This window comes from Megalobrama amblycephala, linkage group LG12 (genome assembly GCF_018812025.1).
Source record: "Megalobrama amblycephala isolate DHTTF-2021 linkage group LG12, ASM1881202v1, whole genome shotgun sequence".
Lineage (NCBI taxonomy): Eukaryota > Metazoa > Chordata > Actinopteri > Cypriniformes > Xenocyprididae > Megalobrama > Megalobrama amblycephala.
The window spans coordinates 16,209,459-16,234,360 of record NC_063055.1 but is presented as its reverse complement, the minus strand read 5'-3'; the positions used below and the strand labels follow the sequence as shown (position 1 = coordinate 16,234,360).

The window sequence follows — 24,902 nt, the reverse complement described above, 5'->3', positions numbered from 1 at the left end:
ATGTTGGCTCAAACAAACCTTCAAGGAGCCGAGAAGTTCCTAAAACACATGCGAATGACCAAACACCTCCTTGCTTTGGCAAGACCATGCTAATCCAGTCCAGACGACAAGACATTTTTATGGACTGAATTTCTGGCTGTAATACGATTCACATTCCCTTTCCGGGGGCAGCTTGCTTGAACATCGTTGAGACGCTAATGGGCATAACTGACTCAAAATGTTGTTTATGTAACTGGCTGAGTGGCCTGCCAAAGTATGCTGATGAAGCTATTTCCTGTATTTCCTTACGCAGTCTGCAAATTGAGGCTTCGGTCATAATTTGTGCTCCTCTTGTGTTTTGACCCTTTTGAACAAAAAAAAGACTGATACTGTAGTTTGTCGTTTTAATTGTTTTAATGAACATTCTTTTAGCAGACATCCTTTTCCAGGGTGATGCAATAATTATATTAACTTAAAATAAATACTTTTTTTTTTTACACAAAAAATGATAAAACAGGAAATAATTAACCCAAAAATAGTAAGTGGTGTTCTGCAGAAGTATTTGAGTGAATAAAAGGAAGTTAAAGCCACAAAATGAAGGTGACAGAGGAAGTCAACTGAATTTACCATCAGTTTAAAATCAAAACTTACTAAACCTCCATTACAATGATCCAGTAACCTACAGCATAAATGTTTTAGTTATTATAGTTCTGTGCATGTGAAAACATTTAAAATGGTGTGGCTTGAACAGCAAAGAGCAGCATATTGCTTCGATGGACAATTTAACTTCTGCATCTGTGTGAAATGTTTACAAGTGTGGGCTGGAATGGGTGTGACAGCTTTGGGTAGGATGAGCTTGACCCTGAAAAGAGTCTGCTTGTGTTATGACATCTGTGTTTTTATAGGGTATAAATGTAGACGTCAGCAGGCAATGGCTGCTTCCACACTACCATTGGATGCCATTCTGTGCCTGAGGTGATTTGCGAAATCCACCTGGGTTTGAGAAAGTACCCGGTTGATGACAGTTTTTGGGATCCAACCCTGGAGAACAGGGACAAACTAGACATTAGAACACTCATTAAGCATATTTAGTATAGTGTGATACTACAGTATACTGAGAGTGACTTTTCTTATCTTCCTTATTAAAGATCATTACAAGCATTAACTCTCAATTATTATTTAATTTCAAAGCTGCTTTAAAAGGTAAACTGTGTCATTTTTAAAGCCACCAGAAACACCCAATAAAACTGAAAAAATAATGCTTCTTGAAAACTCCCCCTACTGGTTGAGAAAGAGATAGTCCCACCTCAAACGCATGCTATTGGGTGAATTAATGGGCTCAAACAAACAGAGCAATGTTTTGATTGCAACAACAGTGCAACTTTTCAGGGGAATCAGTCTAGTAACGGCTTTCTTATAAATATTAAACTGGAATACGAGAAAGTATTTAACATCCAAGACATTGCATATGTCACTTTTTAACTGAGAGGGCAACTGACTTACCTTAAGGTCTAAACTAAGCAACCAGGTAAACTTTGTCTTATTGGGATCATCTGCACTTGGTCGCATCACAATACAGGTGGGTCCATTCTCAGCCCTCAAAAAATAAGACATTTTGTAAATTGAATACATTGCAAGAGGTTTGAATTTTTGTTTGCTTGTTTGTTATTTGGTAGGGGTAGGGGGAGTGATTCAAATTTTCACTTACCTCACAAATCCTTTCTTTTCAGGCATTCCAGGGTGCTGAGTGGACATCCCAGCAAGAAAGCATGTAGATCCCCTGCGCTTGGCACAGCGGACACTTACAAAATCTCGTGGGCCCACTACATTTCCAGGTGTTTCACCTGAAATCTCATGTGTGATCATAGTATCCTGACCGATCTTCTGAAGAATCTGAGAGGGACCAAAACTGTACTGAATACCAAATATCTCTAGGCAACTGTAGCTGTATGTTTTGTTACATTGTTATGGAGGCCTATGAATAAGATATGAGAAGGCAGTCCTTCAAAAGTGCAGTGACTAAAAATGCACACAGGCCTGCAGCATAGGAAGCTGGCAGTCTGTAGATCTATTTCTACCCACCTTGACTTGTTTGACATTGGGATTCCACTCCCCCATTTGTTCCATGTTATCCACAAGCTCTTCATAAAGGTCATCTGTTTGCTGTTCCAGCATTACTTCCAACTTAAAAACCTTCCCAATGTCCGGTAATACTTTACTCATCACCTTATCCCCACTGACCTGAGAGAGAAAAGCCCACATTAAAAAACTTTTCATTACTATTGTTATAGTATATATGAATAAAAAAAGGGTTTTGCCTCTAAAGGCCTGGGACACCAAAGTGCAGTGTAAAACTTTATAATAAAATATGCATGTATACATGGCCTAATCAGAATGAATGATGAAATTACAGTCTCAATCTCAGTTTGCCAGCCATCCTGGTCACTGAGGATGCTGATAGACTTCTGCAGAGCTTCTTGTCCCTGCTGCACATAGCACTGCTCAGCTTCACTGTACGTCTCCTCTGCAATCCGACTGCCTATGCAAAGAAACACACACATAAATGTGATCATCTCCATAAAGAAAAAACAAATACATACTAGATTTCTGTAGAAAATGTGCATGAAAATGGTGGAGAATTTTCATTGACCCTTTCTGCAAATTACATTGTTATGGCAGTAAGTGGCAATAAGTGTCTTCATATGTTACTGAATCATTCATTCAAAAACACTGAATCATTCAGGAAACAAGTAATGCACATGTGCACTTCAGAATCCCGTTGGTAGTAGTAGGTGTAATTCAAACATACAACTCTTTTCACATACTGTTTTTCGCCTACTACATAGGGAAGTCGGATTTGGATTCAGAGACTCATTATCATTATGTCATTATGAGTGAGTCATTGAATCATTTACTCAACCAATTCATTAAAAACACTGAATCATTTGGGAACAAAACAAGTAACCTCATCCAAAATCACATAGGTTGAATTCAGGTGTCCCATTAGCGTGACATTTTCAAGTGTCCCAATTTACTTGAGAGGGTACATTTGATAAAGAACTTACTTTACCGTTAAAGAAGTACATTCTATATAGTATGAATGTGTGTAGTATGAATGAAATCAAGACATACTACTGTACATCCGCAATGTTGTCATTGTCATGTGACCTATGATATCCATTGTGTTGCTTCACTGCCATTTATATCTCCTCTGCCGTGGCAATATGGAACAGTAAAGAGTCCATCAGATACACACTTCATAATCGCACCAAATGTAGTAGGTCATCTGGGTACTTTTCACCCACTATGAATACTATGGATTCGGACATACTACTTTTTTTTTCACCTACTGTACTATATAGGGTAGTATGTGATTTCAGATGCAGGGACTGTCTTTATGTACGTCATTGAATTATTCACTCTGATTAAAAACATATATTCATTCAAGAACAAAACAAGTGATTGTTTTTATGAGTAATTCACACTCACTAATATTCAAAACAACAGCACTATTGCTCCTGTAATATTGCTTAAGCCTTAAATGATACAGTATATTGAACAGACAGTTAAACAGGACAATAACTGAGTAAATCATTTCGAGAATTTAGTTGGCTATTATTATTATTAGCTATTACATGTACAGTTGAAGTCTACAGCATCCATATTTCTTTAATATGAATGTTCAAGGTGTGTGGAATTTCTCTTACTGAGCAGGGAGCTCCTTCTTCGGATGTGGTTAATCCAAGCACTAGGTCCAGGTCCAGAAAGCTTGTTCAGCTCATGATGGATTGCAACCATTGCATTCTTCCTCAGACCTGATTGAAAAAAGTTTTTTTTTTTTTTTTAAGATATGTATATGGTCGGTGATTTTGCCAAGTAAGACATGTTCCTGGATCAATATATTTTGTTGAAAAGCCAAATCTTGACATAAATTGTAAAGTTGGTCCCTTAATAAACTTGAATTATTATTTATTATTATTATAAAAAATATATTTCAGAAAGCATTGATATATAAAACAGCTTCTTACCTGTCATGTTTCTCATGTGCCTGTAGGAAATGCCAGCACACAGTTTGAACGTTGCAGGCAACATTATAAAATTTTCTTTACTGATAAATGAAATGCAGGCACGGTGAGTTAGAAGTGGAATCTGAAGAACAGTTGGATGCTTTGGCCCCTTTATAGCCCCATCAGACAAGGTCACATTCTCGTCACCTCGCAGATAAAACAGCACCATCACTCAACGCACGGGGGCGACCATGTGTGTCAAGGATGTGCAGTGAACATGACGGCCTATCTGTTACCACTATAAACATATTGTTACAGATAACGGCTAGTGCCTGAAAACTACCCACACAGAACACTGGTTAGTACTGTTTTCACTTATGTCTTTTTTTCTTCCTTTTTCGAGTCACAACAAACAGTACAGTACAACTAAACTTATATACAGATATATTTTCACATTTGATAAGCCGGAAACTCTCAAAATGTCACACATGACTTGCTTGCCTGGTTTCATTACAGATTTAGTTCAAGAGGTCAAGTTTATAATGTGACAAAATCATCATCATCATCATCATCATAAGTCCAAGGGGTCAAATAAAATGACATCATTACTTGGTGGCATCCCAAAAAATGAGGTAATTAGTGGCTTCTCCAAAAATAAAGCTGAGTGGCCACTTTTAATGTTACCTTTCAACAATACCATATTCTGCAAATCCAGGTTACATCTTATTACACGCTGTGATATATAAACTCACATCAAAGCTGCAACAAATCAATTCTCCATCAATGACAACATTAAGAGGCCGGGCTGACAGCCTTGGACACAACGGCAATGGAAACTTTCCTAGTTCTATGAAAATATTGGTTTAATGACTCGTTGGTTTTTAGCTTGATGTAAAATCAACTTGTTCAAGAACATTTAAGCAATATGTTGTGGGGGAAAGTGGCTTTATGAGTGAAACTACCTTAACCCACAACCCTGCGTCCTTCAAAGTAATTTATACTTCAGGCCTTAACCTTTATCAGACAAACTTCTAATCAGGAGATGTGGAACAGCCTCAGACTGTTGAAATGAAGCGGGAACAGGTGCAAACCATGGCTGTCAATGGATTACAAACTTACGTACTCATGAAATAGCTTCAAGTCATTATTTTAATATGGTTACTGATTGGTTACTGACTAACTATCCATTTATTTAAAGAAACATTTGAACACTAAAAAACTCATAAAAAAAATCATGTATTCTCTATGCATGGGATATAAATGAAACCTGAAAACTGTTTTGTTGTCCTAAAAAGGGAAAAGGCTTGACTGTGTACAATAGAAGTATTATTAAATGGTCAATTCTGACTCCTCTTGGAGCTGAATTGAATCATGCACTCAACATTGAACTTAAACAGTCATATTAAAGAAATATGAATGCTGTAGATTTCAACTGTACATGTATTGCACTGTAACAGTGGCAACTATTGATCTATTTTTACTTCACCAACTAAAATATTTATAAACAAAGCCACAGGTCTTTATGAAATGTACCTACTCAGGTGAATTCAAGTAAATTGGGACACTTGAAAATGTCACGCCAATGGGACACCTGAATTTACCCTATGCAGTTACTTGTTTTGTTCCAGAATGATTCAGTGTTTTTAACAAATTGGTAGAGTGAATGATTCAATGACTGTCAATGGATTACAAACTTGAATTAAATTAACTACATGATGACATTTTTTAAAATCAAATTACTTATATTTTATCAATATTTCCTGTGAAAAAAGACATTATTGTAGCATATAAGTAAAGCATTGAATTGACACAACAAAAAGTGCTTTTTTACACTAAAACATTTTTCTTTTTGAAATAAATTACAATAATACTTTTATTTATCTGGGTTTCCACAAAAAACGCTGATAAAAATAAGAAATGTTTCTTGGACACCAAATCAGCATATTAGAATGATTTCTGAAGGATCATGTGACACATTTTAAAATGTTAAAACTGTTTTAAATTGTAATACTATTTCACAATATTACTGTTTTTACAGAACTCAATGTATAAATTAAATTATATAAAGTACAATTATTAATTTTTTATTTTATTTAATTTTTTAGTTATAAAATATTTTTATATTATCTCAAATATTATATATTATAGATATTTTTATATTATCTCATCTAAAATATTTTTTATATTATCTATTAATTTAAATTGACATTCCTAACATAAAGTAAAACCATTTAAACCAAAATAATTCAGTTTTCCTTTCCATTTATTATTCAGTTTTATGTTTATTTATCGTTCATGATAATCACGTATGTTATCATAATACAAACACATTCACATTTCTAAAAGAACTACACAGTTATGTTCAGGCCAGCACAGGTTTTATTCAGAAGGACTGTCAGGTTTGGCTTCACATGCAGTCAGCGTAGTACAACACCTCTCTTTAAAATGTGTGTGTGTGTGTGTGTTTGTGCGTGTGCATGTTTACATTGTGTGAATGACTGAAGTGACACACAAAGTGCAAACCGTATCATGGGCACTAACCTGGACTAGACTACTAAAAAGGAGGCACTTCATTGGGTTTTTTTTTTCTCTAGAATGTAATTAAAACTCACTTCATGACTTATACAAAAAATGAATCCAAAAGGAGCCATGTCCTCAAAATCTTGTCTTCTCTAATTTCTCTAGTTTTTACTCTCCAAATAAACATCACTTCAGTTCCCTTTTAGTTTGGTCATTGTTTTAAAGGCAAAGTTCCCTTTTATGCAGCAATTACACGTCACCACCAGTTCATTCGTCACATTGTTGTATGGAGGACAAACAGAAAGTATACATAAGCAAAGCATTAACTCCTAGTCTGAGGAAAGGTTCATTTTTCTAAACTTCACAGCTGTTAAATTACTTCAGAGGATACTGTAGAAATATAAACCTATAGGTTTGAAGTTTAAACCATCAGGCCTTCAATTTACAACCCTTTTGTTTAAATTACAGAAATAATTTACTGTGACTCAAAGCTTTCCCGTCCATTTAGAAAACTCTAAATAAAATTAAAAAAGTGGCAAACCTTTCCCTTATGTTTCCATAGACCAAATCAACATCTACTTGCTGATATAACATAATATCAGTTTACATCAGTCCCTCTTAATGATAAAGAGTGCAAGAAACACTTAATGAACTAATACAAAAATAATATGCACTTTATCTATGCATATTTGGGGAAAAGTCTGATTCAAAATCACTGTAAAGTCAGTAACACGACTCTCAGTTGCTGGAGTATCATGTTAATCAAGTTTTATAATAACTAACCCAATTTAGATACACAAGTGGCAAAAGTGATGAATATTCCCTGTAATGGTAAATAAAGTACTTCCAAATCAACATTGGTCACAATTTTTAAAAATAGGAGAAATGCATTAACATGAATCTTTTCTGAATTTCACATGAAAGTGACCATGAATCATCACAACTATGTGGCGTATAAAGTGTCACCACAATGAACAACAGCATGGCACTAGTATACACAGAGATCAGACCCCTAAAGCGTTAACAGACACATTGGTCCCGCTCGATGAATAGTTGATTGACCATGCAGAGTGCAGTGCAATTTATGTAACATGTCATAATACAGTGCAATAACCAGTTATTACACACATTTCAGACGAGAAGAAGTTTGAAATGTTAGAACCTGCACTAAGTATACACTTTTTTTCATTTTAAACCCTTCAGATGAAATTTCTAGCATGGTAAATTAATGGCATAACTGATCCATAATTTGGTAAACACACATCAGTTTAATGATTGGAAATGACATGGCACTTAGCATACGTACTCGTGAAATAGCTTCAAGTCGTCATTTTAATACACTTGATTTGTCTTGAGATTCGCTATTGAACTTTGAGGCATAAAAAAACCCTTGGAATGGTATTGTAAATGCAAGATTATGAGGTCGAGATTCATATTCTGTTCCTTCTTGAGTCGCTCCATTTGGTTACTGATAAACTATCCATTTATTTAAAGAAACATTTGAACACTACAAAACTATCATGTATTCTCTATGCATGGGATATAAATGTATTTTTAGGCCAGTGTGTTCTGGATTCCCATGATGTCTATACAACTGAAATCCTGGACACTTTTTAAATGAGTACATTTACAGTTGGGGAAGATGAATGAAATGTCTTTCTACCAATTGGCATCTGAATGGAAACTGCATAAGTATGAGAAAACATCTGCTGAGGTATGAAACTTCATGAGTCTGGTGTATTGTGTGTGTGCATAAAGGCTGAAGTGAAGTGGTGCCAGTTTCAGTCTATTAGTGGTTGAAATCTGATTAAATGAAGGCATATTTACATACGGAATCTGGAAGAAAACTGTTTTGTTGTCCTAAAAAGTGAAAACGCTTGACTGTGTACTGTAGATGTATTATTATTACATGGTCAATTCCGTCTCCCCTTGGAGCTGCCGTGATACAAATTTAGCACATTTTTAAACTCTTTTCCACATCAGCAAAATCTCACAGTAGCTCAGATTGAAGAGTCCAGCAACATCCTCTGATTCAATGCCAAATTGCCTATGAAAGCTGAATTAATCACCTTTTATCATATATTTTCTGTAAATCGGGTAAATGAGCCACTTATGAATAATGTGATGAGATGAGAAGTACTCCCTGACTGATTTATTGTGCTGTGATTGGCTATGTGTCTGCTGGTAGGTGGCCTACCAACCCAAAGACCACGTCCACTGAGATGGCTCCGCCTTTCACTATGGTCAATGGCCTTTACGCACAAAGAAACTGATCATACAGAGATACTTTTAGCTTATGTTTGTAGACCACGTAGTGTCCGACAAATGGAGCAGATGAGATTTTAGAAAACGGACGCTGGTCTTAAGTGGACTGGAAGAGGCTGAAGCTGCCAAATTGAGTTTGTTTTTCAGTGATTTCACATAATTTGCAGATGACAGGGAAGGAAAACGTATACAGCTAAAATGAGCTCCTATTTCCTTGTGCTTTTAGGCCTTTCGTCACTCTCTGCAGCGAAATATGGCAACGGTTACTCAAATACGTGTCTTCCTGTAATAAGCTCTTTGGCCTGAGAGAATGCAAGGCAATGCACATTTTGGGTTGAGGTTGGAGGTGTTACATGTAGACGGAAAGAAAAAAGGGGTAGATAGGTAGGTATAGCGAGAGAGGGATGGAGGAGGAATCGAGAGTGTGCGTGTGTTTGTGAGTGAGTGTGTAGTCTCTTAAGTTCACTATATTAGCTTTCCTTTGCAAAAGAACATTTAAAAAGCCCCCTTCCCATTCCCTGTGGAGGCCTCTCTTTGTCGATAAAATCCCCTGAATAATATGAGTTAATATTCTGTCATTGTCAGTGGCTCTTTACTGTTCCAGCAATCCTGAGGGAGCGTGAGGTGAAGGAATAAATGTTCTCCTTTCGGTCACAAAACGGATAAATAAAGGTCTTTAAACAGGAGTTTGTTTTTTCTCCTGTCCTCTCAGCGGGCCGTGGATGGGTAGTGAGGGCCAAGGCAAGGAAAACAGACTCTTCCACGCTCTGTCGACTGGTCTTTAAAGGGCAGGAGGAGTTCTTCACTCGTATTCTTTCCTCTCTTTATCGCTCACTCGCTTTTGTTCCCTGCAGTCCAGCAGCGATCTGTCCACTAGGGGGCAGAGTTTGACATGGAGTCAACAGAGTTGACACTGGAAGACGAGACCCGGCTTTGAGCGATGGTCACCTCTGGATGCTGAAGGATGAGAGACAATGACAGATAGAAATAATTCATGTTAGTTATGATTTAGAAATTCTCTCTCACATATAGACAAGTACAATCAGGGTCCAAAATTAACACTCGCCAGCAGCGTTGGGGGTAAGGCACGTTACTTAACCAAATATTTTTCCCCGAAACGATTGAAAAATTCTCTCTTCCCCATTTTTCTCCAGAAATAGGTGCTAAATGAAAATAAATGTGCGTGCTTTAGTTCAGTCCAGTTGGACTTGTTTATTTGTAGGCAAAATATCAGAATGTGGGTAATGCCTCGCAACATAGATCTCTGCATGTGTAGAATGTAACACATGCAGAGATCTACAATGCAAAAGTAACAATGCATTGCTTTTGACAAATTGTGATTAGATATCTAGGCCGCCTAGTTATTTTGTAGTTTATTTACAAAACGCATACGCTACCATTCAAATGTTTGGGGTCAGCACAATGTATAAAAAAGAAATTCATACTTTTATTTAGAAAAGACTGTAATTTGATAAAAAATAATGGCTGCTGAAAAATCAGCTTTGCCATCACAAGAATAAATTACATTTTAAATTATATTAAAATAGAACACTACTTTTAAGCTGTAATAATATATGCAGAATGCAACTTTTTGAGTAGTGTATGTATTTCTCGTAGTAAAATAACAAAATAAAAATATGAACATGTGTCTTAATGTTTGCAGTTTAACATCTATATATTTCAATGTTGATATTGTCTCATTTAGATATATATTATTATTAAGATTAATGTCAAATACAGCTTTATGGCTGATATGAAATTAAGTTAAATTTAAGAAATAACTGAAAATATATGATTCAAAATCTAATTTAAACCTGGAAATAAAAAGAAACTTTTAGGATTCTGAAAAACATAAAACAAAGAAACATTTTAATGTACAATGAAGAAGAAACATAAAAAAAAAAAAATCTGCACTCTCTGTAAGTCACTAATCAAATAAGTAATTTTTTTGAAATTTATCAAGTGAATTCCTGTGTAAAAACAAAACAAAAACAAAAACAAAAAAACATGACATTTTCTAAATTAATGTGGCAAAGTTATTTTTGGCCCCTGGGTACAATGCTTCCTGATTGTTGCTGATCTGCTCTACATGTGTGAGCGTGTGGTGTCCTGATGGGGTGTTTGACCTGGTCTGTAGTTAACTATTGTGTTCTCTGGGGTGTTCCTCTGTGGTGGAGGTGGAGGGGATCCTCACATGTCTCCTAAAGATCCTGTCCAGCAGGCTACGCCGAGGCGGCTCGGGAGGCTGGTTCCAATCCAGGTCAGGGGGCCGTGTCCCCTGAGGCCCGAATACATTAAGGTCGCTGAAGCACTCTGTCTCGATCATCTGCAGCAGGGAAAAAGAATATAATAAAAGGAAGGACAGAAAACAGACAAAATAGCAAGAGACAGACAGATACAGATAATCAAAAAGAGAGAAATGATGATGAGAAGGTCAAATAATCCTTTCTTAACATCTTTACAGAATGGATAATTATAGTTCTGGATGCTGATTAGTCAATCAGAACTGCTCCAACATTATCTATTTTTAAATTTATAAATTTATAAATAATTTTTATTTGATCTGGCTTTGAGTTAACTCTTTGAGTTAAATCTTTATGTTTAAATCTATGTTTTGTTGTTTACTCGTGGCTTTGTCTTTGTCTGAATTTTATCTAATGGTTATTAATTTTTGTACAGCACATTGGTCAATGGCAGTTGTTTTTAATTGTGACCCTGGACCACAAAACCAGTCATAAGGGTAAATTTTTTGAAATTGAGATTTATACATCATCTGAAAGCTGAATAAATAAGCTTTCCATTGATGGTTTGTTAGGATAGGACAATATTTGGTCGAGATGCAACTATTTGAAAATCTGGAATCTGAGGGTGCAAAAAAATTCAAATATTGAGAAAATCATCCTTAGCAATGCACATCCACTCATAAAAATACATTTTTGATATATTTACAGTAGGAAATTTACAAAATATCTTCATGGATCATGATCTTTACTTAATATAAAATGATTTTTTGCATAAAAGAAAAATCGACAATTTTGACCCATACAATGTATTGTTGGGTATTGCTACAAATATACCCGTGCAACTTATGACTGGTTTTGTGGTCCTGGGTCACAACTGTGCTATATAAATAAATTGAATTGAATTATGCAGCCTTCCAATCATGCTAATATACACTATAACCAGCTATAAACACTATTAACACCTGTACAACTAAGGGTCAGCGACCTTTTTAATTTTTTCTTGTTCATTACTGTGCCAAATGGAATGTTAAAGATGATGCCAGGCTGAATGATTCATTATCGTGTTATCGGAAAAAAAGTTGCCATATGGCATTACATTGGCAGCAGGGGATTTTAGCAGCTTCATACCTCATTTTGCCATGGGATGGAGACACTGCCAGTGGCAAACTTGGAGTAGAAATCATTGTCTGTTTGGTCCAGGTTGACACCCTTAACGGTGGAGAACTGCTCAATGTCCAGAACATCTTTACAGTAGACCGCCCTGGGCTATGAAATTAGCAAAGAATGGAAACAAAAATAAAAAAACAGAGTAATAAGGGAATTCAACCATACTCAAATTTTGATCAAAACGTGTTATACACAATCTACAACATGCTTTCTGTCATCTGATTGACAGTCTAAACTGTTTTTTGTGAGTAAAAAAGTAGAATAATTATAAAAACGTTCCCCTTCAGCTTGTGGTACACGTGTCGTACTACTGATTTTTAAATGTAAACGTAAGAATAACTTTTATATTGTTGGTAATATTTCAAGATGAACTCTTGATTGGTTTACTTGATTATCCATACATCATGTTTTAGAAAAATCATGTTAAAATGTGAGTATCAAATATGATACAGATTTTGAGGAAGGTTTATTACAAACCCGATTCCAAAAAAGTTGGGACACTGTACAAATTGTGAATAAAAAAGGAATGCAATAATTTACAAATCTCATAAAATTATATTTTATTCACAATAGAATATAGATAACATATCAAATGTTGAAAGTGAGACATTTTGAAATGTCATGCCAAATATTGGCTCATTTTGGATTTCATGAGAGCTACACATTCCAAAAAAGTTGGGACAGGTAGCAGTAAGATGCCGGAAAAGTTAAATGTACATATAAAGGAACAACCTCTCAGAATGGCAGTGTCTCTCAGAAGTCAAGCATTCCCCCAATGCTGCGGCGAAAAATAGTGCAGCAATATCAGAAAGGAGTTTCTCAGAGAAAAATCGCAAAGAGTTTGAAGTTATCATCATCTATAGTGCATGATATCATCCAAAGATTCAGAGAATCTGGAACAATCTCTGTGCGTAAGGGTCAAGGCCGGAAAACCATACTGGATGCCAGTGATCTTCGGGCCCTTAGACGCACTGCATCACATTCGCTACTGTAATGGAAATCACAACATGGGCTCAGGAATACTTCCAGAAAAAACTCTATAGGTCAAAAAAGAAGCCAAATCTAAACATGATCCAGAAGCACAGACATTTTCTCTGGGCCAAGGCTCATTTAAAATGGACTGTGGCAATGTGGAAAACTGTTCTGTTCTGTGGTCAGACGAATCAAAAGTTCTTTTTGGAAAACTGGGACGCCATGTCATCCGGACTAAAGAGGACAAGGACAACCCAAGTTGTTATCAGCACTCAGTTCAGAAGCCTGCATCTCTGATGGTATGGAGTTGCATGAGTGCATGTGGCATGGGCAGCTTACACATCTGGAAAGGCACCATCAATGCTGAAAGGTATATCCAAGTTCTAGAACAACATATGCTCCCATCCAGACGTCGTCTCTTTCAGGGAAGACCTTGCATTTTCCAAGATGACAATGCCAGACCACATACTGCATCAATTACAACATCATGGCTGCATAGAAGAAGGATCCGGGTACTGAAATGGCCAGCCTGCAGTCCAGATCTTTCACCCATAGAAAACATTTGGTGCATCATAATGAGGAAGATGCGACAAAGAAGACCTAAGACAGTTGAGCAACTAGAAGCCTGTATTACACAAGAATGGGACAACATTCCTATTCCTAAACTTGAGCAACTTGTCTCCTCAGTCCCCAGACGTTTGCAGACTGTTATAAAAAGAAGAGAGGATGCCACACAGTGGTCAACATGGCCTTATCCCAACTTTTTTGAGATGTGTTGATGCCATGAAATTCAAAATCAACTTATTTTTCCCTTAAAATTATACATTTTCTCAGTTTAAACATTTGATATGTCATCTATGTTGTATTCTGAATAAAATATTGAAATTTGAAACTTCCACATCATTGCATTCTGTTTTTATTCATAATTTGTACAGTGTCCCAACTTTTTTGGAATCAGGTTTGTAGAACATCTCTCAATCATCATTGTATTGCACTGCATCATATGTTCCCTCAACAACTACAGTTTTTATCATAAAACAAGGCATTTGAATACCATCTGACTAAGACAAATTACTGAGCGATATAGAGTGACAACTGATATTTGTATGTATTTTATACAAGTTGTCTGCTATACTCTTATAATGTTTATGCACTGATTTTCATCACAAGCTATCAGAGTTTCATCTTACATTTTGGCCACATAAATATGAGCAACTGCACTAAATTGCATTTTTGATAAGTCTGAGCTTCTTAATAAAATTCAGGTGTTTTTACCTCCAAGTATGAGCTCCATTTCCTGCTATACTATATGAGCCATAAAAGCCTGATGTTTCAAATATGTTTTTTTTTTCTCAAGGTTCAATAAACTGTTCCATTAAAAAAAAAATTATTTTTCTGACTATTATTTAATTTGTCAGGCTTTACAGTGTTAACATCAACTTCATGAGAACAGAAACTCACATCAGGCACAAAGGAAGGTTCCAGAATGCCGGCCTCTAGCCTCTTGAAGTTGATGTTCTTAAAGAATGGGTGGGCTTTGACTCCAGCAGCTCCATCCGCCTGGCAGCCGAGCCTCTGCTTGGGATCTTTGGCTAACAGCTGTGGGACAAGAAGCGGAGAGCAGCCAGCCAGACATTAGGAACACAGGTTTGTACATTCTTCAAGAGTGGAATTTGAGAGGCGAAGCTGGTCAATGGCTTCGAAACACTAGGAAAAAGAGCTTGTGTGCCAAATGAAGACATTTAAATGGAGCAAACATCCTAAAACTAGGGTCAGCAATCACAAACCAGACATCACAAAACCGCACAAAGGAACGTGTTAGGCTGGGAAGTTTTATGAGCTCAAATGTGGAGGCCATTTGCATGACGCAACATAGAATTTCAAATTAAAGTCAGTTAAAAGGATGGTTCACCTGAAAATCATCATCATTTACTTATCTTCATGTCATTCTCAAATCCAGTTCAATTCAATTCATATTTGTTTGTATAATACTTTTCACAATACAGTACATATTGTTTCAAAGCAGCTTTACAGAAAATGCATGTGTCTACATTATAATTTAGAGTAATCTGTTATCAGAGGTTACTGTGTCCAAGTCATTTTCATATTTCAGAAATTTACAGTTCTAAGATAATACAAATCATCCTGTTAGCCTACAGGTATTAATTTGAGGCAGAAACAAGCTCATTAAAGTAATTATTACAAGTTGTGAACACAATGATTACAATATATAGAAAATTTGACTTTCATTCTTCCATGGAACACAAAATAGTAATGCTGCATTTTCCATACCAGATTAAGCATAGTGTGAATAACAAGTACTCCATATGATATGAGCCATTTTTAAGTCATTTAAATGAGTTTCAGCAGAAGGCCAACTGTTGGTCTTCATGCAAAACCTAAATCAAATGTGTGCTTTAGCTTCTTAAAAAACTTTAATTGGGTCAGAGTCAGTTAACTGAGAAGATTTTAAGCTTTTTTTTTTTTTTTTTGCCAAGGACCCCCAAATATAATGACCCCCTTTTGAGGGATCCCCTTCTTAAATTTAAAAGCAGCTACACTACCGTTCAAAATTTTAGGGTCTGCAAGGCTTTTATTTTTTAAATGTCTTTTAAAGAACATTCATTTGTTTGTAACTATGCATAATTTACTGTTATTACTATAGTAAGTTCTTGTAGTAACGAGTGCTGTAAAACAATGAATCGCATCCAAAATAAAAGTTTTTGTTTACATGTGTTTAAGAAATTTGCATGTATATACTGTATATATATTTATATAATTTACATAGATGCATGTATTTATATACACATAATTACACACAGTACACACATATTATGTAAACACAAGCTTTTATTTGGATGGCGATTAATCACGATTAATCGTTTGACAGCAGTAGACGTATAACTACGTCACCTTAAATTAAAGTGTTACCATCATTTTAACATTATAATGTCTTTACTGTCACTTTACAATGAAATTAACGCTTCCATGCTGAATAAAATAATTAATTTCTTTAAACAACTAAAAATATTTATACTATGCAAGTAAAATTTCAAATGTGATATTGTAAAAATATTGTTAGAAAAATTAAGTAGGCTTTTATATTATAATTGTACCACAGCAAATGTTAAGATATTCTCTGGACACACGTCTTATAAAGCAAAATAAAATAGTAATTTTATCAAATTTGGTGAATGTAAATTTTTTTTTACAAATATTTCATTATCATCTTATGGTGTAACGGTGGCTGCCCCGATTAAACTTAAAGTATTATTAAAGGGTTAGTTCACCCAAAAATGAAAATTCTATCATTTATTACTCACCCTCATGCCGTTCCACACCCGTAAAACCTTCGTTAATCTTTGGAACGCAAATTGAGATATTTTTGTTGAAATCCGTTGACTCAGTGAGGCCTACATAGGGAGCAATGACATTTCCTCTCTCAAGATCCATAAAGTTACTAAAAACATATTTAAATCAGTTCATGTGAGTACAGTGGTTCAATATTAATATTATAAAGCGACGAGAATATTTTTGGTGCGCCAAAAAAGCAAAATAACAACTTATTTAGTGATGGCTGATTTCAAAACACTGCTTCAGGAAGCTTCGGAGCATAATGAATCAGCGTGTCGACTCAGCGGTTCGGAGCGCCAAAGTCACATGATTTTAGCAGTTTGGCGGTTTGACACGCGATCCGAATCATGATTCGACACGCTGATTCATTTATGCTCCAAAGCTTCCTGAAGCAGTGTTTTGAAATCAGCAATCACTAAATAAGTTGTTATTTTGCTTTTTTGGCGCACCAAAAATATTCTCGTCACTTTATAATATTAATATTGAACCACTGTACTGATGATGAACTACATGAACTGATTTAAATATGTTTTTAGTACATTATTGGATCTTTAGAGAGGAAGTGTCATTGCTGGTTATGGAGGCCTCACTGAGCCATCGGATTTTAATTTGTGTTCCGAAGAGAACACAAAGTATAAAAAGTATTAAAAAAAAGTTTCCCAGTAAACAGCTCATAAACTACCGATACACAAAATGAATGCACCTGCTAACTTTCAAATCCCTAAAAATATGTTTTTGTAAAATCTGGTTTAAAGCAACATGAGGCTAAGTAAATGACATATTTTTCACTTTTGGGTGAACTGTCCCTTTAAGATTAACAGAAAGACAGTCGCATGACAACTCTAATAAAAGACAGCTGAGGTTCTTTACAATACATTTAGAGTATTAAACAATCCTGAACTGAGCTGGTCTCAGAGAGCTCATTATCAGCTTCTTTCCCAGGCGAAAACATGCACTAGCAGCCAGAAAAATGAGCCAAACATACAGAATGGACTCAATTTGACCAGTTTTGTGCGCTCAATCAATGGACTCTTAATCAGCTTCTATGGCGTGTTTGACTGAAGAGATAATGTAGCTTTGGATACAAGCTCTTAGTTGTACTCTACTGTGTCATCTTTGATTTTGACCAGCACAGAAACTTCATTCTTTTATGTTTATGCATGTGTGTGTGTGTGTGTGGCCTCACCATCCTGCAGATGGCTTTGGTGTCTTCTGAAAACTTGTCGCTGTACTCCTCTTCCTCCTCCTGCACCCTCTTCTCCACTTCTTCCCTCTTCACTCGCTCTTTGCGAGCGCGGAAAGGCGATCGGCCAGCGGTCATCTCATAGATCAGACAGCCCAACCCCCACCAGTCCGGACTCATGCTATACCGCTCGTTATTGATCACCTCTGGAGCTGTCCCATCAATACAGTTTGAGTTCATCAATCAATAAACATTTCAAATGTTTCATATTGTCATGAATAGATATCTAGTAGGACTGAGTGGTGCAGCTAAAAACAGTTTTTATTATATTATATTTGGTATGTACACTAGTGTTCAAAATTCAAGATTTTTCATGTTTTTGAAAAAAGTCAAAACCACAGTAAAAACAGTAATATTGTGAAACTGTATTACAATATAAAATAAATGTTTACTATATTACCGTAATATATTTTAAAATGTAATAACTTATTCTGTAATGACAAAGTCTTTAGTGCCACATGATCCTTCAGAAATCATTCTAATATGCTGTTTGGTGTTCAAGAAATATTTCTTATTATTAGCAATGCTGAAACCATGATAATTTTTTCCAAGGATTTTTTGATGAATAGAAAGTTCAAAAGAACAGCATTTATTTGAAACAGAAATCTTTTGTAACATCATAAATGTCTTTACTGTCACTTCTGATCAATATAATGAATCCTTGCCATTGAAAAGTATGAATTTCTTTCGATTTTCGAATGGTACTGTGAATCAATACATTTAATACTTGTTTATTTGATTGCAAAAAATACATTAGAAAAAAAGTTATGATTCATTTATAAATTATAGATGCTATTTTGCTTCAATTTTAAATCAACAGCAAAATCATAAATATTTTACACAAGCTGTAATATTTCATACATTTATAAATCAATACAGCTAAAGATCATTACCCATGTAGCCCACAGTCCCCACTCGACCACGGATCTGTTCTCCATCAGGCACTTTAATGGCCAGCCCCAGGTCTGAGATCCGGATATGACCTGTAGGGATAGAGAGGGAATGGTAGCAAACAAACCATTAAAAAAAAAAAAAAAAAAAACGCTAAATGCTAAAATGTTAAATGTAAAATGATTTATTGTTGCATTTTACAATTTATTAAACTTTAATTTACTTTTATTTAAATAAACATGTTACACATGCTACACATTTTTTGTATGCATCATTTTCTGTATTTTATAATGATGTCATGTTTAGTTGAAGCTTTTGTGTGAATTGATAAAAAACAAGCTTTGCTATCAGATGGAAGCTTGTTTCCGCCACAGAATAAATTAATTTAAAAGATAATTTATCTCACAATTCTGACTTTTTTCCCTCACAACTGCGAGATATAAACAATTGGGAATTATGAAGACAGAATTTTGGAATATAAACTCTCAATTGTGACTTTTTTTCCTCTGAATTGTGAGATATAAACTCACAATTCTGAGAAAAGAAGTCAGAATAGTGAGATATAAACTCGCAGCTGCGAGTTATCAAGTCCAATTCTGAGGAAAAATAGACTGACTTTTTTACTCAGGACTTCATAACACGCAACTGCGAGATTATATCATGCAATTCTGAGAAAAAAGTCAGAATTGTGAGAAAAAAAAAGTCAATATTGTTAGATAAAAAGTCACAATTACCTTTTTATTTTTTTATCCAGTGGCGGAAACAAGTTTCCCTAAGTATCAGCCAGTAACACGAAGAAAAAGTGGGATCAGTACATCCCTAGACCAAATCCAATTTAATGTAATGCCATATTTAACTCATTGAATGAATGAAAAATTGATTTGACTTACCATTATCATCTAAAAGTATATTCTCTGGTTTTAAATCCCTAGAGTGAAAGAAAGCAACATAAAAATGGCTCAACCATAAAATTTCATTATCATTGAGGATGGATGCATTTGAGGATAGTAACACATTGGTTCCTGCTCACCTGTAGACGATAGACTCTCTGTGCAGGTGTTCTAGACCGCAGCAGATCTCGGCGCCATAGAACTGCACACGCTCCTTCTCAAAGCCCGGGGTTCCCATGTTATAGATGTGAAACTTCAGATCACCACCGTTCATTATGGTCAGCACCAGACACAGGGCATCTTTGGTCTCATATGCGTACGCTAAACTAACCTGAGAGTCAGAGAAAAGAGGATGCCGATACTCAAAAATACATTCTTTCCCCCTTTTATAAGTATTCATGCTGTTAGCAAGCCTTTATTGGACAAAGAATTGGACAGAGACTGAGGTATATGCATTTGAGCTTTTATTGCATGGCCACTTGTGACTGGATCGCCCAAGATGGATGTTTATACCAGGTGTAAACATGACCAAAGTAAAGTAAAAGAGATGAAAGATAACAGATAAATGAATGATTCCACTTACCACAAACCTGCTGTTGACCTTCTCCAGAATCTGTTTCTCATTTAGAGCCATGGCCTCCCCCTTTCTCTTCTTTATCCTTTTCTTCTCAAGCTTTTTGCAGGCATACATTTTACCTGTGGCTCTCACCTGGCATGCACACACCTAGGCAGGGATGGACGTATATTATCACTACATATACGCACACATGGGAATATGGGAATAAAAGCCTAAATTCTATGTTCTTCATCATAAAGTGATCAAGTCATATGGATTAGTTTTACAACTTTTTGAAGCGTCAAAGTGGTAGTTGCATAGCTGTCAATGGAGGGACAGAAATTGTTTAGATTTCATTAAAAATATCTTCATTTGTGTTCTGAAGATAATTGAAAGTCTTACAGGTTTGGAACGACAGGAGGGTGAGTAATTAATCAAAGAATTTTCATTTTATGGTGAACTAACACTTTAAGGTTTGGCAGCCAAAAAAAAAAATTGAGAGCTGTCCATTGTCAATAGTGTAGCACAGCTCACATGTCACTTTAAAACTTTTAAAGCTTTCTGTTGGTCAAAGTGGTGAATTCGCAGGACCAACTTGAACATGAGCGAAAACTGCATAGGTTATTTAATCACCTTCATGAGAAATTTCTGCTCGTACAGATTCCTTTTGAAATGACCGGATTTTGCTTGTGAAACACAGTTAAATGTTACCACACCCTTACAAGATAGCATCTTAACTGAAACGAAACATCAAAAAAAAAAAAAGGGTTGCTCTGCAAGATTTTGAGGGTTAAAAAGTTTTGCTTGTGTTTAAGTTGGTCGTGCAAATTCGTTGCGTTCATCAGCAGAAAGCTGCTTGGTTTGAAAGTGACTTCATACATTGCTACACTATTGACAATAGACCATTTTTTAGGGATGCACTGATATGAAAATTTCGGTCAATAAGATAACTGATAATTCTTTATATTTGAAAGCTGATAACCGATATATTGGCCGATAAATCTAAATGCAAATTTTTATATAATTTTTGAGATCCTGCTTACAGAAACACAAGTCTCACCAAGCACACAATTATAATGTTCACGTTATAATTTTATGTAGCCTATATGACAGACTTGTGCTGTACGTGTTGCATTTAACCATTTTCTGTAAAGTGATTTCAATCATATTTCAAGCAATTCAAAACCATCATTGCGATCAGTGCGCATCTGAAGTGCCTCAGCTGAAGGAAATAATCCATTATTTATTGGCTTGAAAATATCAGCCAAATTTTCTTATTGGGTCGATAATGATAACATTAAAAATGAACATATATTGGTTGTTACCGGTATTGTGGCCGATATATCATGCATCCCTATCATGTTTTTTGTAAAATGTCACTAATTTGACTGTACCTCTTCAAAGGCAGCAACTCTACACACAAATAACACTTTTTATGTGAGTTAGACAAGTGACTTGACTCAAAACTGATTCCAAAAAAGTTTGATTTGATGTTGCTAAGGTAAGTGGAAGACAATAATATATTCATCAACTATTCTTTTTGTTCTATCTGTCATCTTTCACAAAGCTTTTTGCAGTGCATTCTGGGACTACTTTATCTATGATGAGGATACATGCTTCTTTACTGTTTGGCCAAAAAAAAAAAAAAAAAAAAAAAAGAAAAAAAAAAAAAATTTGAAACAGCCTTTGTGTCAGGAGCACACTTGTGATGTCTACAAATACTGTCTAGGTAGGTAGCTAGCTAGGTTTTGATAGAGAGCAAATGAGGAAATATTTAGTACAGACACAGTGTGCAGGTCATGACAATACCCTCACCTCTCCAAAGCCTCCTTTCCCCAGAACTCTATACTGCCGAAATGTGTCTTTTGTGATAGACTGCCTGGAAATGAAACCACAAAATCTGATATCAAACCAGCACAGACAGGAAACTGACATTTTAACATTCAGATCCATTAATAAAACTAGGTGGAGCACAAGCTACATTACAAGTTATACACAACATTACAATTATAAAGCATAGTCAATAAGAAACACATTTTCCACCTCATCTGTGAAACAAAGCCTTCATAGAATTGTGTTTGCAGAAAAAGTGAGAAGGAAATTTTTCATAACTTTTTTACGGGCCACTTAAATGTAAACGTTCAAGTTACTCTGCAGCCTCCAAGTCTACGCTAGATATGAGCTGAACAACTCAGTTCATATCTAGCATAGACTTGGAGGCTGCAGAGTAACTTGAACGTTTCATGACCCAAAAATGACTGTTTGCTTTCATGTGTTGAGCTGTTAACAATTACACTAACAAATAATTTAAACGGATTAACGTCCGCACTGCCATAACAGCTGAATATGATTTAGACAAATGAAACAAAAGCAGGATGTCTGGTTTAAGCAGAGCAAAGAACTTCCTTCAGCAAACTAAAAGAATGAAATACACAGCATTTAAGTAGACTAAAAAGGTAACAGACAGAGAAATAGGAGATAAAGTGTGTAACCAACCTTTCCAGCATTTTCCATTGGAGGAAGCGGTCGAAGTACATACTGTTCTGATAGTCAGAGAATGGAGCACTACTTAAGTAGTCATGAAGAGCTCTGTGAGATTTAAAACAGCATGGAGAATGTTAGACAATAAGCCGCACAGCTAGTGCAGTTGACCACAGACAAAATATGCAACGGTTCCAGAAGTAATGTTTGCTTGCTCCTTTAGGGACAAAAATGTGTTAAATGATCAATATTCCAGAAAAACTACACAACCCTTAATCCTGCATACTGTCTTTACTATATAGTATGCAATATTAGGTTTACGTTGAAAATAGCACAGTGTGTGAAAGGTGTCCAGACTGCATACAATTTCCAGTGGATTTTGGGCTAATTTTGTCCCAAATTATTGTTGCAACCTGTCCCAATTATGGCAATGCCTACTATGTACTACATAGCCTATAGGGTCAGTAAGATTTTTCCCCCCAAAGAAATTAATAGTTTTATTTATCACATATAAATTGATCTAAAGTTACAGTAAAGACATTTACAATGTTAAAAAAGATTTCTATTTAAAATAAATGCTGTTATTTTGTAATAGTATTTCATAATATTTCTGTTTTTGTTGTATTCTTGATCAAATAAATACAGCCTTGGTGAGCATAAGAAACATCTCAATGGTTGTGTACTTCCCATCACTAGCGAAGAACATATCTTTAGCACATAGTGCAAGTATACAAACTAATATAAAAAAGTATTTATTTATATAATATTTAATCTTTTATATTATAAATAACATTTTAATACAAATCTAAAAACACCACAAGATATCTGTAACAAGAACGGTTGGGGCCAAGGTTAAAGTATTTGAATGTGCTTAATTTAAGACCAACAGTAGTCCAGGTGTTTACAAGTGTATTTGCATTTGTCTTACTTGCGACAGTCACTGAAGATCTCCTTGCAGGGACTCAGTTCTAGATTTTCTCTGCAACTTTCAGCAAGACCTTCAGCAACATCCACACACTCAGAGGACTGTCAGAGAAACAACATGCTCTGATTACTGATGCCCACTGGGACATTCAAGGTCCAAAATTAACACACACACACACAGTAAAGTTAAACCAAATCGCACCTGCTTGGTGAGAAATTTCTTGATGATCTCATCTCCTCGACTCTTCCTCTTCTCATCGGGTGTCACCTCGTAGTCCTCCTAAATTACCAGATACAAACAAATTACTCACAACAAGTTATAACTGAACATTGAGATAAACAAGCCATAACATAATCCAAAATATAAATGACACCTTATGACATAATGCACTTCATTTAGAAGTTATTGAAATAGTAGGCAGGCTCAGAAGCCAGTCTGATGTATTTTGCACATAAAAATGGCAAATTGCAGTTTCTAGGAGTCAATAAAAAAAACAAAAAAAAAAACAAACAGGTTTTTAATGAGTCATCCACTGAGAAACAAAACTGGGTTTAGTTCCCAGCCCTTCTTGAGTTCCCAAGTTTTTAAAGTTTCATACTATTAAGATCAAACTGAATTATTCACACTTCACTGAGTTATTTCAGATTTATCTGCCCATCATGACACTTAAATTCAAAAGAAGATATTTTGAAAAATCAGTCAATGTTTAATGAAAGTCTAATGTTTTTGATCCCACTGACTTTCATATTATTGACAAAAACAACTGAAACATTCTTCAATATATCTTCTTTTGTGCTTCACAGAAGAAAGAAAGTCATAGAGGTTTGAAATGATATGAGGGTGAGTAAATGATGACAGGACTATAATTTTTGGGTGATCTATCCCTTTAATTCAGCAATAAATTTATTTTTTAATTTATTAATTGACAATCAGTTTGTTATTGTTAACTAAAACTTAAACTATTATAATTTGTTTTCGTTAATTCATATAAAGCTACAATAAAATATACAGTATCTCACAAAAGTGAGTACACCCCTCACATTTTTGTATATATTTTTATTATATCTTTTCATGTGACAACGCTGAAGAAATGACACTTTGCTACAATGTAAAATAGTGAGTGTACAGTTTGTATGACAGTGTAAATTTGCTGTCCAACACACAGCCATTAATGTATAAACCGCTGGCCACAAAAGTGAGCACACCCCTAAGTGAAAATTAAAGTGTCCAAATTGGGCCCAAAGTGTCAATATTTTGTGTGGCCTCCATTATTTTTCAGCACTGCCTTAACCCTCTTGGGCATGGAGTTCATCAGAGCTTCACAGGTTGCCACTGGAGTCCTCTTCCACTCCTCCATGACGACATCATGGAGCTGGTCAATGTTAGAGACCTTGCGCTCCTCCACATTC

At 35.4% G+C, this 24,902-nt stretch overlaps 2 protein-coding genes across 4 annotated transcripts in view; both read right to left on the bottom strand.

Annotated features, from left to right (window-relative positions):
* Positions 1-382: 382 nt before the first annotated feature.
* Positions 383-5,057, bottom strand: star (steroidogenic acute regulatory protein). The gene is made up of 7 exons (XM_048211390.1): positions 4,008-5,057; positions 3,687-3,794; positions 2,391-2,518; positions 2,062-2,220; positions 1,688-1,872; positions 1,483-1,576; positions 383-1,020 (listed from the first exon to the last, which is right to left on the bottom strand). The coding sequence occupies exons 1-7, from the start codon at positions 4,213-4,215 to the stop codon at positions 901-903; spliced, it is 1,002 nt and encodes a 333-aa protein (XP_048067347.1). The 5' UTR covers positions 4,216-5,057; the 3' UTR covers positions 383-900.
* A 1,191-nt stretch (positions 5,058-6,248) lies between these two features.
* Positions 6,249-24,902, bottom strand: part of grk5l (G protein-coupled receptor kinase 5 like) — a 68,438-nt gene continuing 49,784 nt past the window's right edge. For 2 of the 3 annotated variants that reach the window (XM_048209171.1, XM_048209170.1), the window contains exons 4-16: positions 23,695-23,772; positions 23,497-23,594; positions 22,584-22,676; positions 21,903-21,966; positions 20,115-20,255; positions 19,672-19,862; positions 19,532-19,569; positions 18,644-18,733; positions 17,694-17,902; positions 14,615-14,752; positions 12,143-12,280; positions 10,966-11,097; positions 6,249-9,728 (exon numbers count right to left, since the gene is read on the bottom strand). In XM_048209171.1, the coding sequence (XP_048065128.1) occupies positions 9,645-9,728; positions 10,966-11,097; positions 12,143-12,280; positions 14,615-14,752; positions 17,694-17,902; positions 18,644-18,733; positions 19,532-19,569; positions 19,672-19,862; positions 20,115-20,255; positions 21,903-21,966; positions 22,584-22,676; positions 23,497-23,594; positions 23,695-23,772 (1,494 nt within the window). In that variant the 3' untranslated portion in view covers positions 6,249-9,644. Of the gene's footprint in view, positions 9,729-10,897; positions 11,098-12,142; positions 12,281-14,614; positions 14,753-17,693; positions 17,903-18,643; positions 18,734-19,531; positions 19,570-19,671; positions 19,863-20,114; positions 20,256-21,902; positions 21,967-22,583; positions 22,677-23,496; positions 23,595-23,694; positions 23,773-24,902 lie in introns of all 3 variants that reach the window. The other variant, XM_048209172.1, reaches the window with a different exon arrangement.

Bases quoted from the DNA above. Each gene is read 5' to 3' on its own strand.
- star (XM_048211390.1), bottom strand. From the start codon at position 4,215: ATGGTGCTGTTTTATCTGCGAGGTGACGAGAATGTGACCTTGTCTGAT. The intron at 2,221-2,390 runs GTAATTTCATCA...TTTCTCTCTCAG, and splicing joins GGCAAACTGAGATTGAGACT to GTCAGTGGGGATAAGGTGAT. The intron at 1,577-1,687 runs GTAAGTGAAAAT...TTATTTTTTGAG, and splicing joins GAAAAGAAAGGATTTGTGAG to GGCTGAGAATGGACCCACCT.